This window comes from Haemaphysalis longicornis, unplaced genomic scaffold, assembly GCF_048455015.1.
Source record: "Haemaphysalis longicornis isolate Haplotype H1 unplaced genomic scaffold, Haemaphysalis longicornis Haplotype H1 scaffold_5, whole genome shotgun sequence".
NCBI classification, from domain to species: Eukaryota; Metazoa; Arthropoda; class Arachnida; order Ixodida; family Ixodidae; genus Haemaphysalis; species Haemaphysalis longicornis.
Window position 1 is genome coordinate 61,129,983 of NW_027526385.1, and position 21,822 is coordinate 61,151,804.

Here is a 21,822-nt window from a genome sequence, read left to right on the forward strand (position 1 = left end):
GCCGGTTGGTAATATTGGAACCTGTAGCAGTACCTGGAACCTGTAAAAGTAAGAACCTGTGGTAATATTGGAACCTGTAATTGTCATTCTGACGCTGCATAGGCAGCATCAGAATGACAATTGCAGAATAGAAAGACGAATTAGGACAGTACAGGAGGGCTCCAAATGAAGTGGTATTGGTGGAGTCACGTAACGAGCGCAGACCTCCCACAATTTATTATTTCACAGCAAACTAAAGCTTGATGTACGACACTACGAAGATGGCTGTGAAGACATTTGATGTGCGGGAGTTTGTGCAGCTGATCCTCGCTTCGTATTCTGGCGCTACAAAGTTTGCTGCAATTTAGGCGCAGGCATAAACGAGTTCTCAATAGCAGCCGTCTTAGAGTTATTGTCTTGTGAAATGGCTGTGCCGGTTCTGCTTGTTTCCGATGCTTTGGCGAAGACGGCAGTCTCGTCCTCCACGGGCGAGACCAGGGACACTAACAGCTTGACATCGTCCTGGTCGCCAGCTGCTTCCGCGGCATTCAGAACTTGCGGCGCCTGCACGGTTAGAAAAAAACACAAGACATTCGTTGAGTTTCGTATATTGGTTCCGTCGCCACAAGCAAACTCGTCGTCTCTCGTGCGAGCCTCGACTAAAAGCGGGAATCGCTATATCAAAAACATTGCAAGGCCTCTGCAACATTCATTATAATGAGCAGAGCAAACGCACGGGGTATATAAACTGTTTCTCGCACTGAATTTGATTTCAAAGAAGCAGTGAAGGTGGAGTATTCTTGCTTAGTCACTACTCTGTCGGGGTGACGTTATAACATATTCCCTAAAATGTCCGCCATTCACACGCACAACGTAGACAGCAGTTTTAAACCACACACCCATAATGGTTATCAAACCGGTTAACTACGCAGTTCTTAACTGTTTACCACTGGACCAGTGGTATCCATTTGCTTTGAAGCATGTGATTAGGCTATGGCATAATCAATAAATTATTGTTTTTCATTGAACTCCAAGTGATAACTAAAACCACCTGAAAAACGAAGTTATATGGCTATTTTCTAAATTAAAGATCATATATTTTATTTATTCACTGAAAATACTGATGTTGCTAACCTTCCAGTCATGGCGTCTTTTTGTTTCTGTTACAGATGTCTTCCTCTCTTTTGTTCGCCTTGGCAACTTTTATAATCTAGCTCCGTCAATACCCATTCCATCCCTCTCCACACCATACGCTCCATACGTATATCCCTCAGACATTTCCATAAACCCATCCCCTTCATTTGATGAAAAACCTTTTATTACAAAGCGTTCAAGGCGTTTGCAAGGCAACACTGGTAGCGTTGTACTTTCGGGGATTCATCCCTAGAAAGAACACTTAGGCAAATATGTTTAAATTCCCGTTTGTGAGTTTCGTCACATTTTTTACTGATTTTCAAGTTGCCGGTTGGTAATATTGGAACCCGTAGCAAATCTTTTCTGAGGTGGACTTAACGCTGTATGCCTGCTGTAAAATCGTCGGTTGTCTGTTTTTGTTTACACGCATTCCGTCCATCTGACCATCAGTATATTGAATTTTGTTTTCTGGTATAGCCCCTGAGAACACTTAAAACGTTGCTGATATTTTTTCCGAACCTCACGAGACAGCAATTCCCGAAATTTTTAAAGGTAGTAATACATGCGCACATCTTCCTACTTATTTCTTACCAAAGGCGTTGGTAACAGTCTCGACAAGTAAAAAAACTAGATATATGTCAGCCGTTCTTTTCCTATTCCTGTGAAAATGAAACCATCGGGCAACGGGAACATGGTAGAGTCATGGCAGGCTGAACGAAGGCGAAGCCATATAATCAGACGTCCGTAAAGAGGGATGCTTTATAGCTGAATTTTGTTAGCTACTCGTGAAAAATCACACTTTCTTCCCTGTGACCAAATTCAAGGTAAGTCCTAACTCCGAACTGCTTCTTCTGTGTCTGAAAGACGCAGTCGGACAGACGTAGGCTTCATAACGTGAGGGATGCCGGTTCTATTCCTAGTCCGGAAAGCGCATTTCTTTTGTAGCGTAAGCTACCCTGGCCGAGGCTGAGCAGTTTCGCGTGGGCTGTGAAGGGCCGTTCTGCGCAAGCGCGAGGAGCATTGGATTGATTTGCATCCAATCGGATTGTATAGGTTGGATTAGATTGGATTTGGATTGTATTAGATTAATTCGCATGGTGTTGAATTGAAATTCAATCCAGTTGTAGTACGGGTGTGTAGAAAATTGAGTCTGCACATTCGCCGCTCTGCGCATCCCATAGGAGTGACGTTACGTTATAGCCGCGGCGGACGCACTGGCGCCGGCGCGTGCCTAGCTGAGAGCCTCCGTTGCGCAGTAGCCAAGTCTGACTTACGCTGCGCCGGAGCCGCTTGGTAGCCGCTTCGCGTGGCCCCTGGAGAGTCGTGCTGAGGGAGGAGCCATGCGCGAGGAGCCGTGACTGGACCGGACTGGACTGGATTGGATTGGATTGTTTTAGAAATAGTTTTAGCAGCACTAAGCATGATAGTGCGCTAATCCTAGAGAACCAGGAAACCTAAGAATAACCAGCTGAACCTTATCTCACGCAACGTATATCCTGGCATAGCCGAGGTAAGCCACTGGTAATTTTTTTTTCGGGGCACTGTATGTGACTTCGCTTATCATCTCTGTTTTGTGAAACTGATTGAGTAAAGTTGGGTTTCCTGCAATGCGTTAGGGCGCAACATTGAACGCCATCGAAAAGGCGTAGAAAGCTTCGCGTTAAAAACTGGCTCCAACAGTTCACTTCGGCTATAGCACCACGGCTATATTTCACAGCAATGCACCCACTAATATATTATGGGACAATGGTATTTGTCTGATGACAGCAGATCTCAGTTTTGTTGCCAGCAGGGTTCTACGGGAACAAATAGGAAGCCGAAACTTTAAATAAATGCAAAAAGTTGGCCTACCCGTCTGAAATGGACAATTCGTGAAGAAATATTGCGACTTTATGCTAACAAAAATGAACTAAAAAAAATGCCATACCAAGTTTTCTAATAGAGATGCTTCAGCCAGGTATTGTTCTGGAAGAAATAATAAAAGTTGCTTAAACTCAAACTCAGTGTAAAATTACACCACGATGATTTGTGTAATAGGTTTGAAAGAGGATATATTGAAATTATTTGTAGCTTTAGTGACACTGGTGGCCATAGTACTGGCAGCGTACAAACATTTATGTGTGTATTAAACCTAATCGCGAGTCATGCATTTGAATACCCAGCACAGTAACTTTTTCAAGCTATATTAAGGGTTGGGCGAATAGCTATTCATAACTTAGAATCATCGCACAGATAATGAGACACAAAAAAAGTAACGCGCTGAACAGCTTTCCAAGTATTATTTGCCATATTAAAGTACTTGGGATTGAATGTATTCTTATCTTCGTCATTATATTGAGCTGACTTTATTTTTTACGTTAATTAGAACGCCAAAAACTTCTAGAAAACATCACTAACTTCGAAGGTCAAGCTCCACAAAACTTCAAAATCTGCATGTTACGGAGGTAGCGGCATGGCCGCAAGGAAGCTCCAAAAGAAAGATCAAAAGCACGGGTAATTTTTAAGCTAAAAAACAGACATCGCCATGGTGGCTGCCATCAGTGTTTGGAGATGTATGTCCTAGTGTTGTTCATGCCATAATTTCCCCGTATGCTGTAATTCCCCGTAACTAAACGACATACGAGCGTAACGGCACCGAGTTGCGGTTATGTTTCTTACCTTTTTAAAATAACATTCGACGGTCAGAGCAACGGGAAGTGATATTTCTTTTATAGGCTGCCAAAATTTATCCCTTTAAAGGAATATCGGTGCAGTAAATCGCAGCTAATTTTCCTATCGTGAGTCGCCACTGTAGCAGGACACTTTTTGCACCCACCCTTCAAGACGTTGTGCATTATCAATTAATTCGGATAGCATGCAGGATTACATCCACATGCAGCATCTTTTAGTATGTTCTTAAGATTTTACATCGCAGTGATGGACACAAAGCGCGGTTTCACGTCTGAGGTATCTATCTTACAAAAATTTGCTCTAGCTTTGCTTGAAAAGGAGCAGCTAGCTTACAAACCTTTCCATGAAAAATAGCTGTCGTGAATAATTACGCTCGTGGGAATTTACTTCAGGTGCACAAGGCTAATCCTTCTTCGGGTAGTCTCTTAACTTTATAGACAGTCTGTGGACAACTGCATGTTGAGCTTGGTACTCCCCACATTTCATAATTTTGATTTTCCTGTCAGGCCTTAGCATGCGATGTCGAATGCGGACAACGGGGTTTTGTTTACTTGAGTTACAGAGGACCCATTCCCGAACACAGACAGCAATGGGCCTCTACATTTGGTGCGGTGTCTGCACATAAGTGATGCCTGCTATTTTAAAGGGGTGGTACCAAATGTGTTCAAGGTGCACCTTCCCATCTAGAGATCGCTGGCGTAACAATGTACAAACAGCCTGATCTAGTCGCCTTCAACGTCAGTTGCCTCACCACGTCAAGTTAAAAAGTACAATAAGGTTGTCCACGCAGAACTATCGGCGATGGCAGCATCATATGCGTAACGGGTACAGCATGATTATCTTGTAAAAGCTTCTTCAAGCACTGTGGCCACGTCTTCACTCCGAGGAGTTTTAATGGCCAAGAAGGGTTTCCAACTTATATGTCACAAAGACACGAACATTGTAGTGTCCACCTGCTCATTCTAGGGAGTGCTTTTATCATATGTCGGGATTCATTCCTGACTTCAAGGATATATATTTCAACAGCGGAGCTATTTTAGAGTTGTGCTGGGCGAAAATCGTGTGTGGTCTCCCGCGACGCTTCTTCCAGAGAAGGTATCGCCGACCAGAAAAAATGGGTTGGCAGTATAAACAAAAGTCATAAAATTAAAAAAGGTCATTGACTTCATAATACGGCTTTACTGTAACTGAAACAAAATAGGGTTCCCTGCAATGAAATTGTGTTTAGAGGTGCAGCTGATTTTATTAACATCGATGTGAGAGTTGTCTTTCTATTCTGGGTTTCCCAAACTGCGTGGCCCAACGAGAAGCATTTCCAATCACGCAGGGAGCAAGCTTAGAGCAACTGCGTTTAATTCTTGTGTTAGCGAAAGCATGTTGTATCACAATTAGCTGGCAAGGCGACTCTGCCATTGCCGCGAGTTTTATTTGCTTGTCATAGTTAGGATCGAGCGGCACAAAGTCGACAGGACGAGAAGGACACAACACGAGCGCTCATATTGTGTCCTTCTCTCGTCCCGGTAAGTTTGCGCTGTTCAATCATACTGAATGTGTGCCAACTAGCCGAGGTTTCGACCTTGTTGCACACAATTAGTTAGTTCTCAGAAGTTGTAAACATTAAACAATTGAAGTCGGCGGTCAATACGTGGCTGTCCTAGGAGGGAGTATGTTTACAAAAAAACGCCTGCAACTGTTGTTTCCCCGGAACAATGCGGAAAAAATATATTGTGCTTAGCCGCTACGACTAGGCTAACATTGCGCACCACAACTCCCCAGGTCATCCCGCTTTCACAGAGTGGAAGGAATTTTTTTGCTTTTTCGCTTCTACGCCCCTACGTATAGTCACGTTGAATTCTAGCACGCACCTCCCGTCCCTAGAGAATCCAGTGTTCTTAGATAACTCAACATACTGTTCATGATACCATCGGTTGTCTAACCCCAATACGGAATTCATTGTGTAGTTCCCTTTAGCAAGTGGTTGAGGTGGGCACCTAAGGCTGAGTAGGAGGGAAGCCTACCATTTAGGACATTCATATTATGTTACGAAGCAGGGAGGAATTCCAAGTAGCAAAGGATGATGGTAGAGGGGCCCTGAAGACAAAGTAGGGCTATGCTCGGTTTGGAAGAACCCGGCTCTGGCAACTGACTCAGCTCATCCTGAGCTACGAAAGGTGTCTTTTGACCAGAATAAACGCAAGAAATTTTCAAAAGCTTTCACTTTTAGTGCTAAAGTTAAGTAATCTGGGCAGGAGAAACGTAATATAGGTGATCGCTGAAAACATGTTGATAAGTGTTGATATTGCACGTCAGCAGTCAAACGATAACATCGAACAGAACTAGAGGCCTCACAAAAATCGCCTAGGAACCTGTCTCGGTAGTGGCTTATACAGGCGGTTGGCAATCGCGCAAACAAGATTCTACCCACGTCACAGAGAAATCACCGAAAAGGGGCTGGGTAGCCGCCACCACTTCATATTGTCACGTCAATTAGCCCGCAAATCAGATGCAGATATAAACTACACTATCTCCCCGAAGGGAACTATGTGGTGATGCAAAGCATGGGGGTTCCGTGTAGGTTCCACACCGGAGCAGAACCGCCGCAGGCGGCGTCTCGGAGTATACTGAACGCCGCGCAGCGCGCGCACCTGCTTTTATAAAGCTGGAGGAGAGAAGAATGGAGGAGAGTCGCGCATGCGCAGTGGGGGTGTGGACGGCGCAACAACAAGGGAGGGACATAGCCCCGCCCATGAGATGGCTCTTGGAGCGACAGTGTCACCGGTGTCTTCATGGTCCGGCACGAGATGAACACGCTACCCTTAAAGGCTCCCGGAGCGACAGAGTTGCCGGTGTCTTCCTGAGCCGGCACGAGACGAGCCGAGCGGCGAGGAGTAGAGCGGCGTTATCACAGCTGGCGTGAAGAGGGGAAAATGAGGAGAGGTGCGGACGCCAGACACCGACGGACGACGGAGGGTCGACTAAGAGATGCTCTGCATCTAAAGCAAGACGTTTAATATGGTAGGGTAATATTACGCGCAACGCCTCGCATCACACCATTCCTCACTGCGGTAACTAGAAGGTTCTGGCCGCATGCACCATATACAGTGAGCTTTCGCTCACTTTCCCATCAGTGTCCGTTGCTGGTAGTAGACGGAATCCGTAGGGTCCGGTAGTCGAGCACCACTCGAGATGCTTGCAGGGCACGCTACCGGAGCCCAGGGTGCATTGCCCCAGGCGCTGTCGGAACTTGTCTCGGGTGCGCACCCCGAGCGTTCACGCCAGGCAGCCCCGCTGGTTCTCGTTTCCGAAGCCGCCAAGGGTGCGCTGTCGCGCTCAGAATCGTTGAATGGAGCTGCGATCTGAAGGCAGGCTGGGCGTCTTTCCAGGGTCGGCAGTGCCTAGAGCTTCCGCGCAGGCGTCTCCATCACTTGCTCTCCCCGTCCCACCCCCTGCCTCTTCTGCCACTTCTTCCCGACCCCTCCTTCGGGGGGTTGCCCATGACATTCCCCGTGTCTCCCTTTTCTTTCTCTTCTTCTAGTCGTCTTCTTCTTCGGGAAGTTCCTCTCTTCGGGGTGGGGGGGGGGGGCAGGAGAGGATGGTTCCTCGTGACGTTATTACCTCCCCCTTTTAAGCCTTTTTTCCTCAAGTGGTCCCGAAAAAGGACAGTCTCTTCTCAGCACCGGGGGGGCGGGGGGAGCACTGTCTACTCTCCCAAATGCTGTCTTGTAGCCCCACAAAGTCTGAGTACACCCTAATCTAACATACACAGTTCACCAACGCAGTTCACCACACCATTCAGGTGCTGTATTCGGGAGGTCGTTTTAGAGCGCTCTGGAGCACTGCGAAAAGTGAATTCTTGTTGGGGTTGTCGCAATCGAGCGCTCAACGTATGTTCGATTGGTCGTCTAGGAGCGTCGTCCTCTCTGAGGCCCTCCGACTGCTCTGACTCCGAAGTGCGAGCGTCGCCGACATCTAGAGGCATGTCTGAAGGCGATCGGGTCACCTGACCCCGGCTGCCGCAGCTCGTTCCGCTCGCCCATACTCGCCTGCCTAGTCGGCGGCATTCGCTGATGCCTAGCAGGTGGTTTGTTTTGGGAGTATTTCGACGTTTTTGCTTCTCCTGCTATTACTGAACGGTGACCCCTATTCAGTCTAAGGGAACCGTCTCCACTGCTTCTGCAGCTCAAACTCGACGCCGAGGAAGCTCAGACGACGATGACTCGCAAGTTTACGCGACAAAGTTCGCCAAACTGTTCACGGCACCGCTTCCTGTGTTCAAAGTTCAGAAATACGTTCGCAACTTTGGCTTGAGCTAACGAGTTCGATCTGGAGACCGCCGTTTATTGAAACACCTTGGCCGGCTTGGCTGTTTGAAATGGCCGTGCCGTAGCGCCACGATCATGTGTTGCTCCGAAATCGGGTACACGTTCGGTTGGAGAGCGGTGACTCTCGCTCGGATTGGGGGAAGCAGCGCATGGGCGTACTCCGAGTCGGAGTATCAGAGTGACCACCCCAAGACAGCAAAAGTTTGCATTGAGTTGCGGCTTCTTGTCTGGCTTGGCTTTCATTTCACTCAAATTTACCAAACCCACTTCCAAGTCCACGCAGGTTCATCAAAATTGTCACGCCAATTCACCAAGTGAACCGGATAGACAGAGAAAATGTTTAATTGACGAAGACAATATTTCGGAGCACCCGACAAGTACGTAAAACGTCAAAGAAATGTTCTCTCGGTTCGAGTTCACCTAAAATTCGTGGAGTATGGTGTCGCCGCCTCACGTGACAGCTGATGTGTTCTTGTTTGGGGTTAGAAACCACGGAAACTAGTGTCTCGTAGATGCTTGCACGAAGTGGCCACAGCCGTCGCCTCCAAAAGCCAAGGGAGCGTAGCCCTAGTTGGTGCGTCGGTGCGTAGCTCTAGCGTGTCAGCCTGGCCATCCTGCTGGTTCTCGTTTCTGGCGTTGCCGACGGTGCGTTGCCGTGGGGCCTCCTTCCAGGACCACCGCCTGAGAGATGTGTTGGTTGGCCTGAGGCGTAGTCAGGCCCCAATGGCGCCGGGGTCAGTTCCAGAAACGTAGCATGGTGGTTGCGGTGGTGGTGTTCCTTAAACTTATTGGCGCATTCCCAATCAGGTGATCGGCCAAACATCAGTCGGGAAACCGAATGAGATAACTGCCTAGGTTTATGATTAGGAGAAAATTCGAAAAATTTGGAAGCTTTTATCCTCTTGTGTTTTGAGGAATCAAGTTCGGAAATTTGTCAATATTAAAATAAATAAACAAGGGGACAAAATAAATAAATAAATAAAGAAGAAGAAGAAGAAGAAGAGAGAAGAATTTTAGAAAAATATTAAGAAATTAATGCTTTTCGGGGGCTGTGGTGAGGTGCCAGAATAAGATTCGAATTAGGCTGCGACTCTTTTGGAATTTTCTGTGAAGTGCACAAGAGCAGCACAGCCTCCCTCGTCTTCCTCATTCTGGAACGCTTGCCTCCTTCCCATTCCTCTTCTCTTATCTCCGTGTACATTTTACTGTTGGAACCCTTCGTACCTGCTTGACTGGCAATACTCCTTGGGAGGGTTTGGCCAGATACTCCTTCGGGAGTCTCGGCACATACGCGTTCGCAGGGTTGCTCATGACAGATGTTTCCTTAATGTCTCCACTGCTTGTTTCGAGCTAGTGATGAAATTGTGATGAAATTCGGGTCACTGTTCTCAGGACAAAGCAGTGAACGCATAAAGAAAATTGTATTTGCTCTTCACGTTCTCTCTGCCATCATTGTGCCATCCATAATTGTGCCTGTACCATCACTGACGGGGGAGAATCGTCAGCGCGTTGGAGTTCCCCATTCCTTCCCGAATCAAGCTCTCGTAACTCCGACTATACTACAGCGCGTAATCCGGTTGCTATAGTGATCCGTTCCCAGCGTTCTCGTACAGAACGCTAAAACTCCATTGGACGCTGCAAATGAAAACGTCAAGCTTTTTAGTACGTACCGAAAACCGACAAGCATTCATTTTGCTGATAGTTTCCCATGTCGTAGTACTGACTGGCTTCCCAGATCTTCGAAAATAGTTCCACTCGATGGAATGGTATTGCATCTGTCAGGTTAAACGCCGGACAACTAAAAACATCATTGCCGTATTGCAAGTCGTACACGGCTATTGTAAATGGAAGGCCCATGTGCTCTGCCGCGGCACAAATCTAAGAGAGAGGGAAAAAACAAAGACAAAAGGTAAGGCTCTTCTAACAGCAAGAATATACACAAAAAATCACAGAAATAACACTCCTGGATTCTTGATGAAGATGTTATATGGAAATATAGACATGCGGGTGAATTACTAGAGGGGTCAGGGTCATAACGTGCAGAAAGCACGACATGCAAGCAAGCAAGCTTTCTTTGTCTAGGACTTCCGTAGCCCATTTTCATTTTTCTGCCTTTGCAAAAAAATTCATAATTCATCAAGGTAAAGCAGTTTGCCTGCATAATTGTGTAAATAGAAACAGCAAGTTGGTTTGTGTTTAACATACAAGCGGTACAAACAATAGAGAATAACCAATTACCGGATAAAACTATAAAATCAAAAATATACATCAGGTATACAACAAAGCAAGAAAGAAATATAAAACCGCCGATAGGTGCGATGAAGATCGGGAAAATCTAGGAGCAAATTAGCACCCTACATTTCCTCAAAGTGCATAATCGGCGCAAGGCACACATTTTGCCTTTATCGAAGGTAAATAAAAATAATCAACAAATAATAATGCTGACCCACAAGAACAAGAAAAAGAACTAAAAAAAAGACAAAAATAATAAAAAATAATAAACAAATAACGAAACATTATTATTGTGAAGTTTAACGTGCTGATGGTACACCAGGGCTATAATGCGCGCCGTAGTGCACGGCTCTAGATCGATTTCGACCGCCTGACGATAATAACACCCTCTGGAATCTCGACACATGCCGTTTCCCACTTCCACACCCATCAGAAAAAGCGGCAACCACCACCGGAATCGGCCCTGTGTCCTTCGGAGCCAAGCACCACAGTGCCTGAGCCCGTGAGCCACCACGGTGGGCAATCTGACGAAACTTTATATGTGCATCGTCTACATCCTTCCCACAAAAAGAAGACAGAAACGATCCAGAAACAAGGGTAAAACAGCAGAAACAATTGCGAAAACAGACCAAGCTATGCACACTCTTCATTACCGAGAGAAACGCATACTTGGCAGCATTAACATAATTACAGTCAAAACCCATTATAACCAACCGGGATAGAGCGAATTATGGTATGTATCGAACAAAGAAAGTTCAGTTACGAATATACACGCGAAACACATTACTTATAACGAAGTTCACATCTTGTATATCGAACTCGGCGCGCCTAGAATTGCGGCCAAAATGCATGGTCTAGGAGCGGCGATGGAGATGTTGAGCCTCCCATGGAGCGACGTAACTCCCGGAACTTTCCGTAACTGTTTCCGACGCACCTGACTCACCATCAAATCCTCCCAGTCAGCGAGTCCGGACCAAGATGGAAGCATCGATGAATCGTGCGAAGAGCTCGCCAACGTTCCCTATGTTCTGCTGAAAGGAGTGCCCTTCAAGGATTGCGTAAGTGTCGACGACAACGTTGCCTTCACTGCGAGCCCCTCGGACGCCGACGACGTCACCGATGTCATTGCTGCTGGCGCTGCATGCTGGAGGCACCAAAGAGGCGGAGGATGTCGCGAGTGAAAGCCGTCCGATTTTTAATGAAGCGCTTTCGGCAGTCAGAGTTCTCCACCAATGTTGCTTTAATAGTGAAGGACACGAACTGCAAACTCATGCAAATGTAGTTGCATGCAGGAAATGCGGTGCTAGTTGACGCCTCCAAAACGAAAGTGAAAACAAGAATCACCGCTTTTTGGGAAAGTAGCTAGTTACAGTGTAAATTAGCTTTATTGCTTGCAATAAATATCGAGACGAAGCCAAAGACGACGCAGTTATCTTCAAGGAACAGAAGTTTATTGGAGCGAACTTGTGCTCCCCTAAGAAATCAAAGAATACACAGGCGGCGAAGTAGCAGTCCACTAAGTGACCTGGGAAAGCGAGTGTCGTCGATTCGAATGCCGCGGCATCTGCTCTGCGGGATTTTATCACTCGGCGCGAGGGTTTCTCGAATAGTGGAATTGTCTCCGGAACACTAGGTCAAAGAAGATTATTCTAGGCTGTTCACGTTAGTTCGGAACGCTGTCCGTATCAGAAGAAATATGCGGCACAGACAGAACGGAACACGCGCTTCCCTTGGCACAAAAACAACACCGATAACACAGACCAGCGCCGCCGGGCGGCAAAAGCAAAACACAAATAAACAAACCCAATGCAGGGTTCGCGGCATTACCCCCCTCTAAGAGTGCATCGACGCGATGTTAACTTAACAACAGTCCGAACAAAAGAAAATAAAAGTCCGTCTTCGTGCGCAGAAAGGCTTTAAGCCGACTACGTGGACGACTTCAGGTCGCGTGCGTCGTCGTGATGTTCCTGAATCATCATCGAGAATAACCTGGTATGGTAAGGTGGCCAACACGTTGTAGAATTCGGTAGGGTCCGAAATACCGTAGTAAAAGCTTCTCACTCAGTCCGCGTCGTCGGATGGGAGTCCAAACCCACACACAATCCCCAGGATGGTACTCGGCGTCTAGGCGTCGGAGATTGTAGCGTCCGGCATCCACCAGCTGTTGGTCCGTAATACGAACTCCAGCGAGCTGGCGGGCCTCCTCCTCACGTTCAAGGTATCCTTGGACGTCGGAGTTGAGGTCGTCGTCCGCTACGTGTTGAAGCATGGCGTCGAGCATCGTAGTCGGCCATCTTCCGTAGACAAGCTCGAACGGTGTCATCTGTGGAGTATCCTGGATTGGTGAGTTGCACGCAAACGTGACATACGGGAAGACTTCGTCCCAAGTCTTATGTTCAACATCGACGTACATGGACAGCATATCCGCAATCGTCTTGTTCAAACGTGTCGTGAGTCCGTTCATTTGGGGGTGATACGCCGTCAATCTTCGGTGATCCGTGTTGCTGTAGCGTAATATTCCTTGCATAAGCTCCGCGGTGAAGGCCGTTCCACGGTCCGTGATTAGGACTTCAGGGGCTCGATGTCGCAGCACAACTTGGCTAATAAAGAACTTCGCGACTTCTTGTGCAGCCCCCCTCGGAAGATTGTCCGTCTCTGCGTAGCCCGGCATGTAACCTGTCGCTGACAATCCCCTTGTTCTCGGATGGTGACATAGGGAACGGGCCCAGAATGTCCATTCCAATCTGTTGGAAGGGCGTGGATAGGACTGTGATAGGCTGCATTAGTCCTGCGGGTCTTATTGGCGGCGTTTTTCGGTGGTGGCTGTCACGGCAGCTCTGCTCGTTGTGGGTGACGTCAGAGGTAAGGCGGTGCCAGTAGTGCCTCGCCCTAATTTTTCCAATAGTTCCAGCCGTCCCAAGATGTCCGGAAGACGGGTCATTGTGGCACGCTTCCAAAATTTCGTCATGAAGGTCCGCCGGGATGACAAGAACGTAATTCATTCTTGTTCCGGGGCTGAAATTCTTCTTTACCAGGACAGAGTTTCTCAGGCTGAATGCTGGTAACTTGTGTTTGAAGGTTCTAGGAACGGCGGCGTTGCATCCCTCGAGGTTGTCGATTATGACCCGTAAGTTGGGGTCGGCACGCATCTGGGCGCCTAGGTCGCTCTCCGTCATGACTCCGAAGAACGCGCTGTCTTCATTAAAATTTTGTGGTGGTGGGTCGACAGGGGCGCGGAATAGGCAGTCGGCGTCGGAGTGTTTCCTGCCGGATTTATCGACGACTGTAACGTCGACCTCCTGCAGGCGCAAGCTCCACCGCCAAAGACTGCCGGAGGGGTCCTTCAAATTGGCGAGCCAACACAGCGCATGGTGGTCTGTCACAGCCTTGAATGGTCTACCATACACGTATGGGCGAAATTTTGAAATCCCCCATATAATAGCCAGGCACTCTTTCTCAGAGGCAGAGTAGTTTTTCTCCTCCTTCGACATACCACGGCTGGCATAGACGATAACGTTTTCGCAACCGCTTTGCTTTTGGACGAGGATGGCACCCAAGCCTATGTCACTGGCGTCCGTGTGCATTTCCATTTCAGCGTTTTCGTCGAAATGAGCGAGCACGGGCGGGCTTTGCAGGCGTCTTTGCAGCTCGCAGAATGCTTTTTCTTGGTCGTTTACCCAGCTGAAAGAAGTGCTATCTTTCATCCAGCGCGTGAGTGGCTTTGCAACGCGTGCGAAGTTTGCGACGAAGTGCCGGTAGTATGCGCACAGTCCGAGAAATCTTCGCACGCCGTTTTTATCTTTCGGCCTTGGGAAGATCGCAATGGCTGAAGTTTTTGCCGGGTCAGGTAGGACTCCCGCTGCGTTGACGACGTGGCCTAAAAACTCGAGTTCCTCGTACGCGAAACGGCACATTTCAGGCTTTAGCGTTAACCCCGACGTACGAATGGCCTCGAGCACAGACTCCAACCTTGCGAGGTGTTCCTCAAATGTCCGGGAGAATACCACAACATTGTCGACCTATACGAGGCAAGTGTTCCACTTCAGACGAGTTCGAACACTGTCCATGACTCTTTGAAACGATGCTGGCGCCATGCACAGCCCAAACGACATCACCTTGAACTCGTATAGTCCATCCAGGGTTATAAATGCAGTCTTCTCTCGGTCTCTCTCGTCCACTTAAATTTGCCAGTAGCCGGTCTTCAGATCCATCGATGATAAGTACTTCGCATGGCAGAGGTGGTCCAGGGCGTCGTAGATTCGTCCTAACGGGTAAACGTCCTCTTTGGTTATTTTGTTCAGTCGCCAGTAGTGAACGTAGAACTTTAATGTGCCGTATTTTTTCTTCACGAGTACGACCGGAGCAGCCCAAGGGCTTTCGATGGCTGCATAATGTCGTCGCTGAGCATGTCGTCGACTTGAGTACGGATGGCTTCGCGTTCGTGTGAAGAGGCGAGGTACGGTGACTGTCAGATAGGTCGGGCTACATCTTCGGTTAAAATTTGATGCTTTGCTAGGGGTGTCTGACGTAATTTTGAGTTTGACGAAAAACACTCGCTGTAGCGACGAAGCAAATTCAGTAATATGTCTTGATTTTGAGGCGGCAGCGCCGAGTTCACGTCGAAATTATGTGTCAGCTGGGAAGCATCTGCGCGTGCGCGTTCAACGTTGGCGACCGCGATCACTTCACTTGCTTCATGCGTTTCTTCGACGAACGGAATTGCAGCGCCCTTGTTTAGATGCTGGTAATCGTCGGTGAAAGTGGTGACCAAAACTTAGGATTTGCATTGCTTAAAGCGCGCAATCCCTCTTGCAGCGGTGACACCGCGGTTGAGAAGCAACCTTTGGTCACTCTCTACGATAGCATCGATGTCAGGAGCAGCATCATCACTGTAGACTGCGATCATCAAGCTTGCGCAGGGTGGCAGGGTGACGTGATCCTGGGCTATCCTTACAGCAGCATGGTAATCTGCTTTCGTTGGCGGTGTTGTGGAGTGATTAGACGAAAACGTTATCTCACTGGGCTGCAAATCAAATATTGCGCCGTTGTCCGTCAAAAAGTCCATTCCGAGAATTACGTCGCGGGAGCAGTTAGGTAAAATAACGAACACAGCAGGGTACGTGGTGGCGTCTATGTCCACGCGTGATGTGCACGTTCCACTTGGCGTTATAAGATGGCCTCCTGCCGGGCGTATATGCGGACCCTCCCATCTTGTCGTAACTTTCGTCAGCTTAGACGCGAATGACCCGCTCATTACCTAATACCGAGTAGTCGGCTCCCATGTCGATTATGGCGACTACGTCAAAGCCGTCGATGGACACCTGGACGTCGGGCGCTGCCTCCCTCGAGTTCCGGGTGCGTCGGGCTTGTGCGAGTTGGCGGTCGGGCCCACTGCATCGTCGTTGTCGTCGTCTTCTCAGCGCCAGTGTCGGTTATGTTGGGTGCGCGTCGCGCTGTGTAGTTGTCGTCGTGTTCGGGAGTCTCGTTAGGGTTAGGTCGTGTCGCCGGGATGAGGACATGGGCCCTATTCTCGACTGCACAAATTGCCGGCATTTCGTCCATGTTTTTTTGCGTAAGCACGACGTAAGCAATCAGTGACGTGCTGTACCTATAGCTATGACGACATGCAGTGTAATTTGACGAGTCACTCATAAAGACCGCTACCAAGGTATCAAATATTGTGCAAGAAAGATATAAAAACACTTGGCATGTACTATAAAAATTAAGACGGTAGCTGAGGCTGACAAGAAAAACATTTCTGGAGGCCAAATTTGGCGCCAACGCCACGAGGCGATCGAGTAACGTTGATCCAAAAGCGAGTGAAAGGCGGATGTCGAGCTAAAAAACATCACACAATTTTTTTACCGTACCTATTTATTTCTTTCAATCGCTTTTATTAACATAGCTCGGCTCTCTGCTCCAATGCAAGCTTTGTTGCGGTATCACCTTCCCTGCCGCCACTGCCGCCACGCCATCGTCTGCTGCTATGTTACAAGTTTATGGCGTGACCACAGAAAAAGACGGCCGCGACCATCGCTTCTATGACACATAAGAGCAGCGAAGTGCCTATAACTGCGGAGCGCACCGATGTCGCCGATTCACTCATTCGTCAAGCTCGACTGGAATCAGCGCTGTAATGAACTAAATAAACACTTTTCATTGTTATTTTTCTCTTGAGTTCGATCATGTGACCCAACAGCTTACTAGGACAAGTATGGACAAATGCCATGCATTGGGTTCTCTTTGTCATGGAGAGGCTTGTACTGCCCTCTAATTTTTATTTCATTGCCAAGCATAAAAGCAAAATACTGCATGTTATTTGTATGTTCCATGATCGCTGACTTGGAAGCAGTTGAAACTATAATTTGTTTCGGTAGGAAACATGCTTTAAACAGCGCGCATGCAAAACTGCGCCTGCTGCAAATTGCCGCACATTTCGCGGCGCCGTAAGCCGGGGCAATATTGTGCCCTATTTTGCTTGTATTTTGCGACAAAAACAGCCGGCATTTTCAAGCTGTTACGTAGCATTACGTCACTTTTACGCAGGCTGAAGTTGCCAATGCATGGCGTAATCGTTCCCGCCAACTGTTTAAATTACGTCACGTCTTCTCAGCCAATCACAGAGGGGTGTGTATTACAAGCAGTTTTGTTGTTGAATAGCGAAGACAGGCTTACGTTGTCATGTCCGCTGCATTTAGTCTGGTTTTTCATTGCCGGCAAAGAATTATGCGCCTTTAGTAACGAGAAATAAGGCAAACTTTAGAACTGGTGTCCGTAGACGACATGAAACGTCAAAATGATGACAGCATACACAACCGCTTTGTCAACCGGAAGCACGTGACCAAAATTGAAAGCCAATCAGAAATGACTTCCCGAAAATTGCCTGAATTGCCGGCAAGTTGTGTGTCGAGAATAGGGCCCCATATCTTGAATCACGGTCTTCGGCTCGCGCATGCGTCGTTGGAGGGTTGTTATTTTTTCGCCGTTGCCCAACTTCACCTCCAGAAGTTGGTGCATTTAGTTTCCCCTGCGTGGGCTGGGGGACCTTCCACGAGCGAAATCAGCATTGCTATGACGATTCGGCGACTCGTATGCGAAGGTCCAAGGTGAATGGTTGAAACGAGCTGGGCCACCGCTGGTTTGCGATAGATACTCGTCGATCTGACGTGGTCGTTGGCCAGGGAGAGTGCGAGGTGCGTCGACAGAGAATCCTCGCAGTCCAAGTCTCTTGTATGCGCAGCGATGGTAGATGTGGTCGGCCACTCCACAGTGGCAGCAAAGAGGACGATTATCGGGAGTTTGGCATACGTCCGGGTTCCTCGGTGTCTGGTTTCGGACTACAGGTGGTCGGGCGGGCGGCAGTGGGCGGCGGTACGGCGGGGCCCCTTGACGACGTGTTGGAGAAGGGCGGGGTCGACTTACAACCGCGGAGTACGTCATAGCTTGTAGCTCACGGGGTACTTCGGATGGCGTAGAAGTTCCCAAAGCTTGTTGCACTTCTTCCCTAATCACTTCGGTAAGGGAAGCGACGTGGGGCTGCGGTGGCGAGGGCAGAAGTTTCCGCAGCTCCTCCTTCACTACTGCGCGGATGGTCTCACGTAGGCTATCAGCCCGAATCTGCATGTTGTCGACGTAGTTCGCATTGGCCGCGCCAATGAAATTGCGGTCATACTGCTTAGCACGCATTTCGAGGGCCTTCTGAATTGTGGTGTCTTCGGTCACGAATTCAGCGACGGTTTTGAAAGGCTTGCGGACAAGTCCAGCAAACAGTTAGTCATTCCCACCGCGCATTAGGAAGCGTAGCTTCTTCCGTTATTTCGGGGTCCGCAACCGCGAAATAGTCGCTTCATCTCCTCAACGAAGATCAGGACCCCTTCGCTGAGGTGTTGCTTGCGTGTTTCCAACAGAAGTGCGGCTCGTCCTTTCCCCACGACGGTGGCGAATGTTTTGAGGAACTCGTTCTTAAGAGAGTCAAGTCAGTTAGGGAGCTTTCATGGTTTTCAAACCACGTTCGGGCCGTATCTTCTAAATAGAAGAAAACATGGCGGAAGGTTTCTTCATCATTTCACGGGTTAAAGATGCGGACCCGCTCCACTTTCTTCAACCAGTACTCCGGGTCTTCTCCGGCGGATCTGCGGAACGATGGTGGTTACCGGGGCTGTTGCAGGACGAGGGCAGGATTAGAAGCGCTGGTCATGGTGCCTGCGTTGATCGTAGTGGTTTTCACGTGTTCTTTCTTCACGGTACCCGGAAGTGGTCCAAAATCTGGCTGAAGACCTTGCTGTCGGCGACTGACACAGGCTTAGGGGGCATGTACTCCGCACCTCACCAGATGTCACGAAACCAAAGACGACACAGTGGTCTTCAAGGAAAAAAAGTTTATTGGAGCGAACTTGTGCTCCCGTAACAACTGAAAGAATACACAGGCGGTGAAGCAGCAGTCAACAAAGTGACGTGCGAAAGCGAGCGCCGACGATTCAAATGCCGCGGCATCAGTTCTGCGGGAATTATCACTCGGCGCGAGGGTTTCTCAAATAGTCGAATTGTCTCCAGAACACTGTAGATGAAGGAAGATTATTTCAGGCTGTTCACGACGTTAGTTCGGAATGTTGTCGCCATCAGAACAGATAACACATGCGGCACAGAAAGAACGCAATACGCGCCTTCCTTGGCACACTGACAACACCGATAACACAGGCCGGCGCCGCCGGGCGGCAAAAGCAAAACACAAATAAATAAACCAAATGCATGGTTCGCGGCAGTATATAGTTTTTTGAGTGGTAATGGTATACATTATTGCGTTAGGTTCTGCAGAGGAGGGGGGTGAGGGGGTGCCGCGTATTAAGAACACGTAACAAAAAACTCGTTATGGGCGGATTTGGCTACTTCGCACTATTGGATATATCGAACCAATCCTGGCGCATATTGCAGTTCGCTAAAACCGGGTGTCACTGAATGCCTTTCAATAACGGAAATGGAGATAAATATCCAAACAGTTTGACGAAGAACTATAAAAGAATTAACAGAAAGTAAAAATAATGACAAAAACGAAACAATGGATTCTGGCATATGCATCTCATACATCTTCTCAAGGAAGGAAGAGAAACAAAACTCTGCAGAAATTCTGAGAATCGTGTACTGATACATAGCATTCTAGGCCCCTTTTCTACAGTGTGAGTTCTTTGCAGCCAAATATGGCTATAAGAGGCGTGGAGACGTTGAATTATTTTACTGTTTTTGAGGTTCGCTGGTTTTTGTTGGCTACTGAAATATATCTACAGCATTGCAGCGATTAAGTTTCATTGCTTCGCGACTAATGTCTATTTCCGAAGACGCAAGGCGTAGTGCAAAAGTTGTTCCGTTTACGCTATTTGATTATTTGTATTTCCAACGTTCTTTTTAAGATTTTTAACAGCGAGGCTGTTTAGAAAACTGTTTTTCTTCCTGTCTGCAGTTAAAAATAGCAAGAAAAAGGCGAGTGCACGTGAGCTCGCGCACATGAGCGGGTGCCTCGCGGCGACCACCCGTCAGTTCAGGTAAAAAACCAAGAAAATGCCGAGCGCTGCTGTCCGCGTGCCTCACCACGAACCCCAGCGTCCCCAGTGCATGTTTGTCAAGGCAAGCGTAGCCACTTAGAGAGCTTCGCCAAGATTGGACTAAAGAAAACCTACAGCTTTGCCACAATCGTAGCAACACTTTCGCGATCACAATGACACTCTTCATGTCACTATCGAGTTATTGCTCTCCCCACAAAATAGGGCTGTGCGTTCGTCATTCGAAGCGCTAGGACGTAGTATATTATTCCGTCTTAGACGTGCGCCCGGTACTTCGCAGAGATGGGTCACCCCCAAGTCGTCCACACACCCGACGAGAAGGTCGCTCGCCTCGAGAGAGAAAATAAAGTTCGTTATTACAAAACAAAAAAAAGCAGCAATTGTGTCTCGTCGCGCAAAGGATAGAGAACGGACACAAGTAGAGAGAGACAACACGGAACACGTGGCCACAGAGGATGCTGCGAAGTTGTATTATAGGGCACGAGACAATGAATCACTTCAATGCAAAGGGGCCAAAGTGCGTGATCGCTACTGGCCGATCGCATGCCGAATGATTATAACATGAACGTTACTGTGAGCTTCCCTATAGCAACAAATAAGAAGTGAAGGTCGCTGCGGCAGCGAAGAAGAAGCAAATCGGCTGCAATCGTTGACTTGAAACTTCGTGTTAATAATGTTAATCTTTGTTTTCTGAAGGCACTGGATACGTGTCGTGAAGGATGCGCACCGCTTCTCTACCTTTAACTTTCGCGCGTTAGGTTGAGCTACCGTGCAGTTTTTTGTTTACTCTTTGGTGGTTATGGGGCCATGAATAGGAATGATGTTTTCGAAACTCTTTAAAAAAATTGTAGTTTTCTTTTTTTTATATTTGGTTTTTAAAAAGTTTGGAGAACAAATGTCTAATTACGCTATTGTAACGTACGAAAGTGCTACTTCAGCCAAAACCTGCTTTTCACTGGAAATGCAGGGTATTACACGGCCGTGGCTGTGGTAGTACTTGGCAAGAAAATGTTACACATTAATAGAAAAGAGCCGAGTAGAACGAAGAAAGCACAAATTGTAAATCGTCTAAACGAAAACATCCGCAAGGCCCTGCGTACGCACAAAATGCATAATTCGCGGAGCTAGCATTAGTTCAGCTAACAGCGCCTTCATGAAACATGTGTTTAGGCGAAATCTGTCCCCATATATTTTTACAATCATGGTTTGAAAAGGTACCCCGAATATGTGCCAAGTTCAACTTTGAGATGGAGTCACAAGCTGCCTTCAGCGAAAAATGCCCGCACGTAAGAGAGAATACCTTTCGCATGAGGACAAAGCCAGTTTCGAAGGTAATGATTGTTCCAGAACGGGCGTTCCAGGTGAACGCAGCTTCTACCCCGGGCAGGTACGTCACATTCAGCGAAGAATTCGAGCAGAACTGCGGAAAAAACAAGTGTTGGAATGTTAGTAATCAAGAACTTCAGCATATGCCACATTTATAGCTCTGTAATGAACAGAAGCGCTCGAACAGCATGACAGCCGCTCTAGTTTTCCTGTATAAAAACAGAGCGCCAAAGCGGCACTATGAAAGCACACAACAACATTCAAAAGCACTGCTTTGCCACTTGAAGGAAAGGGCCGGTGTCGGCGTTGTCTAATGTCCAATGCGGTTCCTCAATCCCCATTGGCTTCGACAGGCTCCATAACGAGTGCGTGGGAAAAGGAAAGGCATAAAAGGAGCGCTGAGAAAGCTTGTATGCCCCGGCCTGCTGTTAATCATATTTCGGTGCTATTAGATACAAATACTAAACGGGTACCCGCTGCTTGACCTACAAGTACTTTGACGCTTCCAGCGCTTCGTTAGTCTTAAAGGGACGCTGAAAAGTTTTTTTTAACTTCTTTTAAATACTAAATGCTTTCAGAACGTAGTAAATGTAGCCGACACATGC

The 21,822-nt window shown here is 47.8% G+C and overlaps 1 protein-coding gene across 1 annotated transcript in view; it reads right to left on the reverse strand.

Annotated features, from left to right (window-relative positions):
- Positions 1 to 324: 324 nt before the first annotated feature.
- The window catches only part of LOC144139702 (uncharacterized), a 48,948-nt gene continuing 27,450 nt past the window's right edge, over positions 325 to 21,822 (reverse strand). The window contains exons 9-13 of the mRNA XM_077671988.1: positions 21,192 to 21,311; positions 9,776 to 9,983; positions 3,041 to 3,078; positions 2,388 to 2,486; positions 325 to 543 (exon numbers count right to left, since the gene is read on the reverse strand). Of these exons, the coding sequence (XP_077528114.1) occupies positions 325 to 543; positions 2,388 to 2,486; positions 3,041 to 3,078; positions 9,776 to 9,983; positions 21,192 to 21,311 (684 nt within the window). The remainder of the gene's footprint in view (positions 544 to 2,387; positions 2,487 to 3,040; positions 3,079 to 9,775; positions 9,984 to 21,191; positions 21,312 to 21,822) is intronic.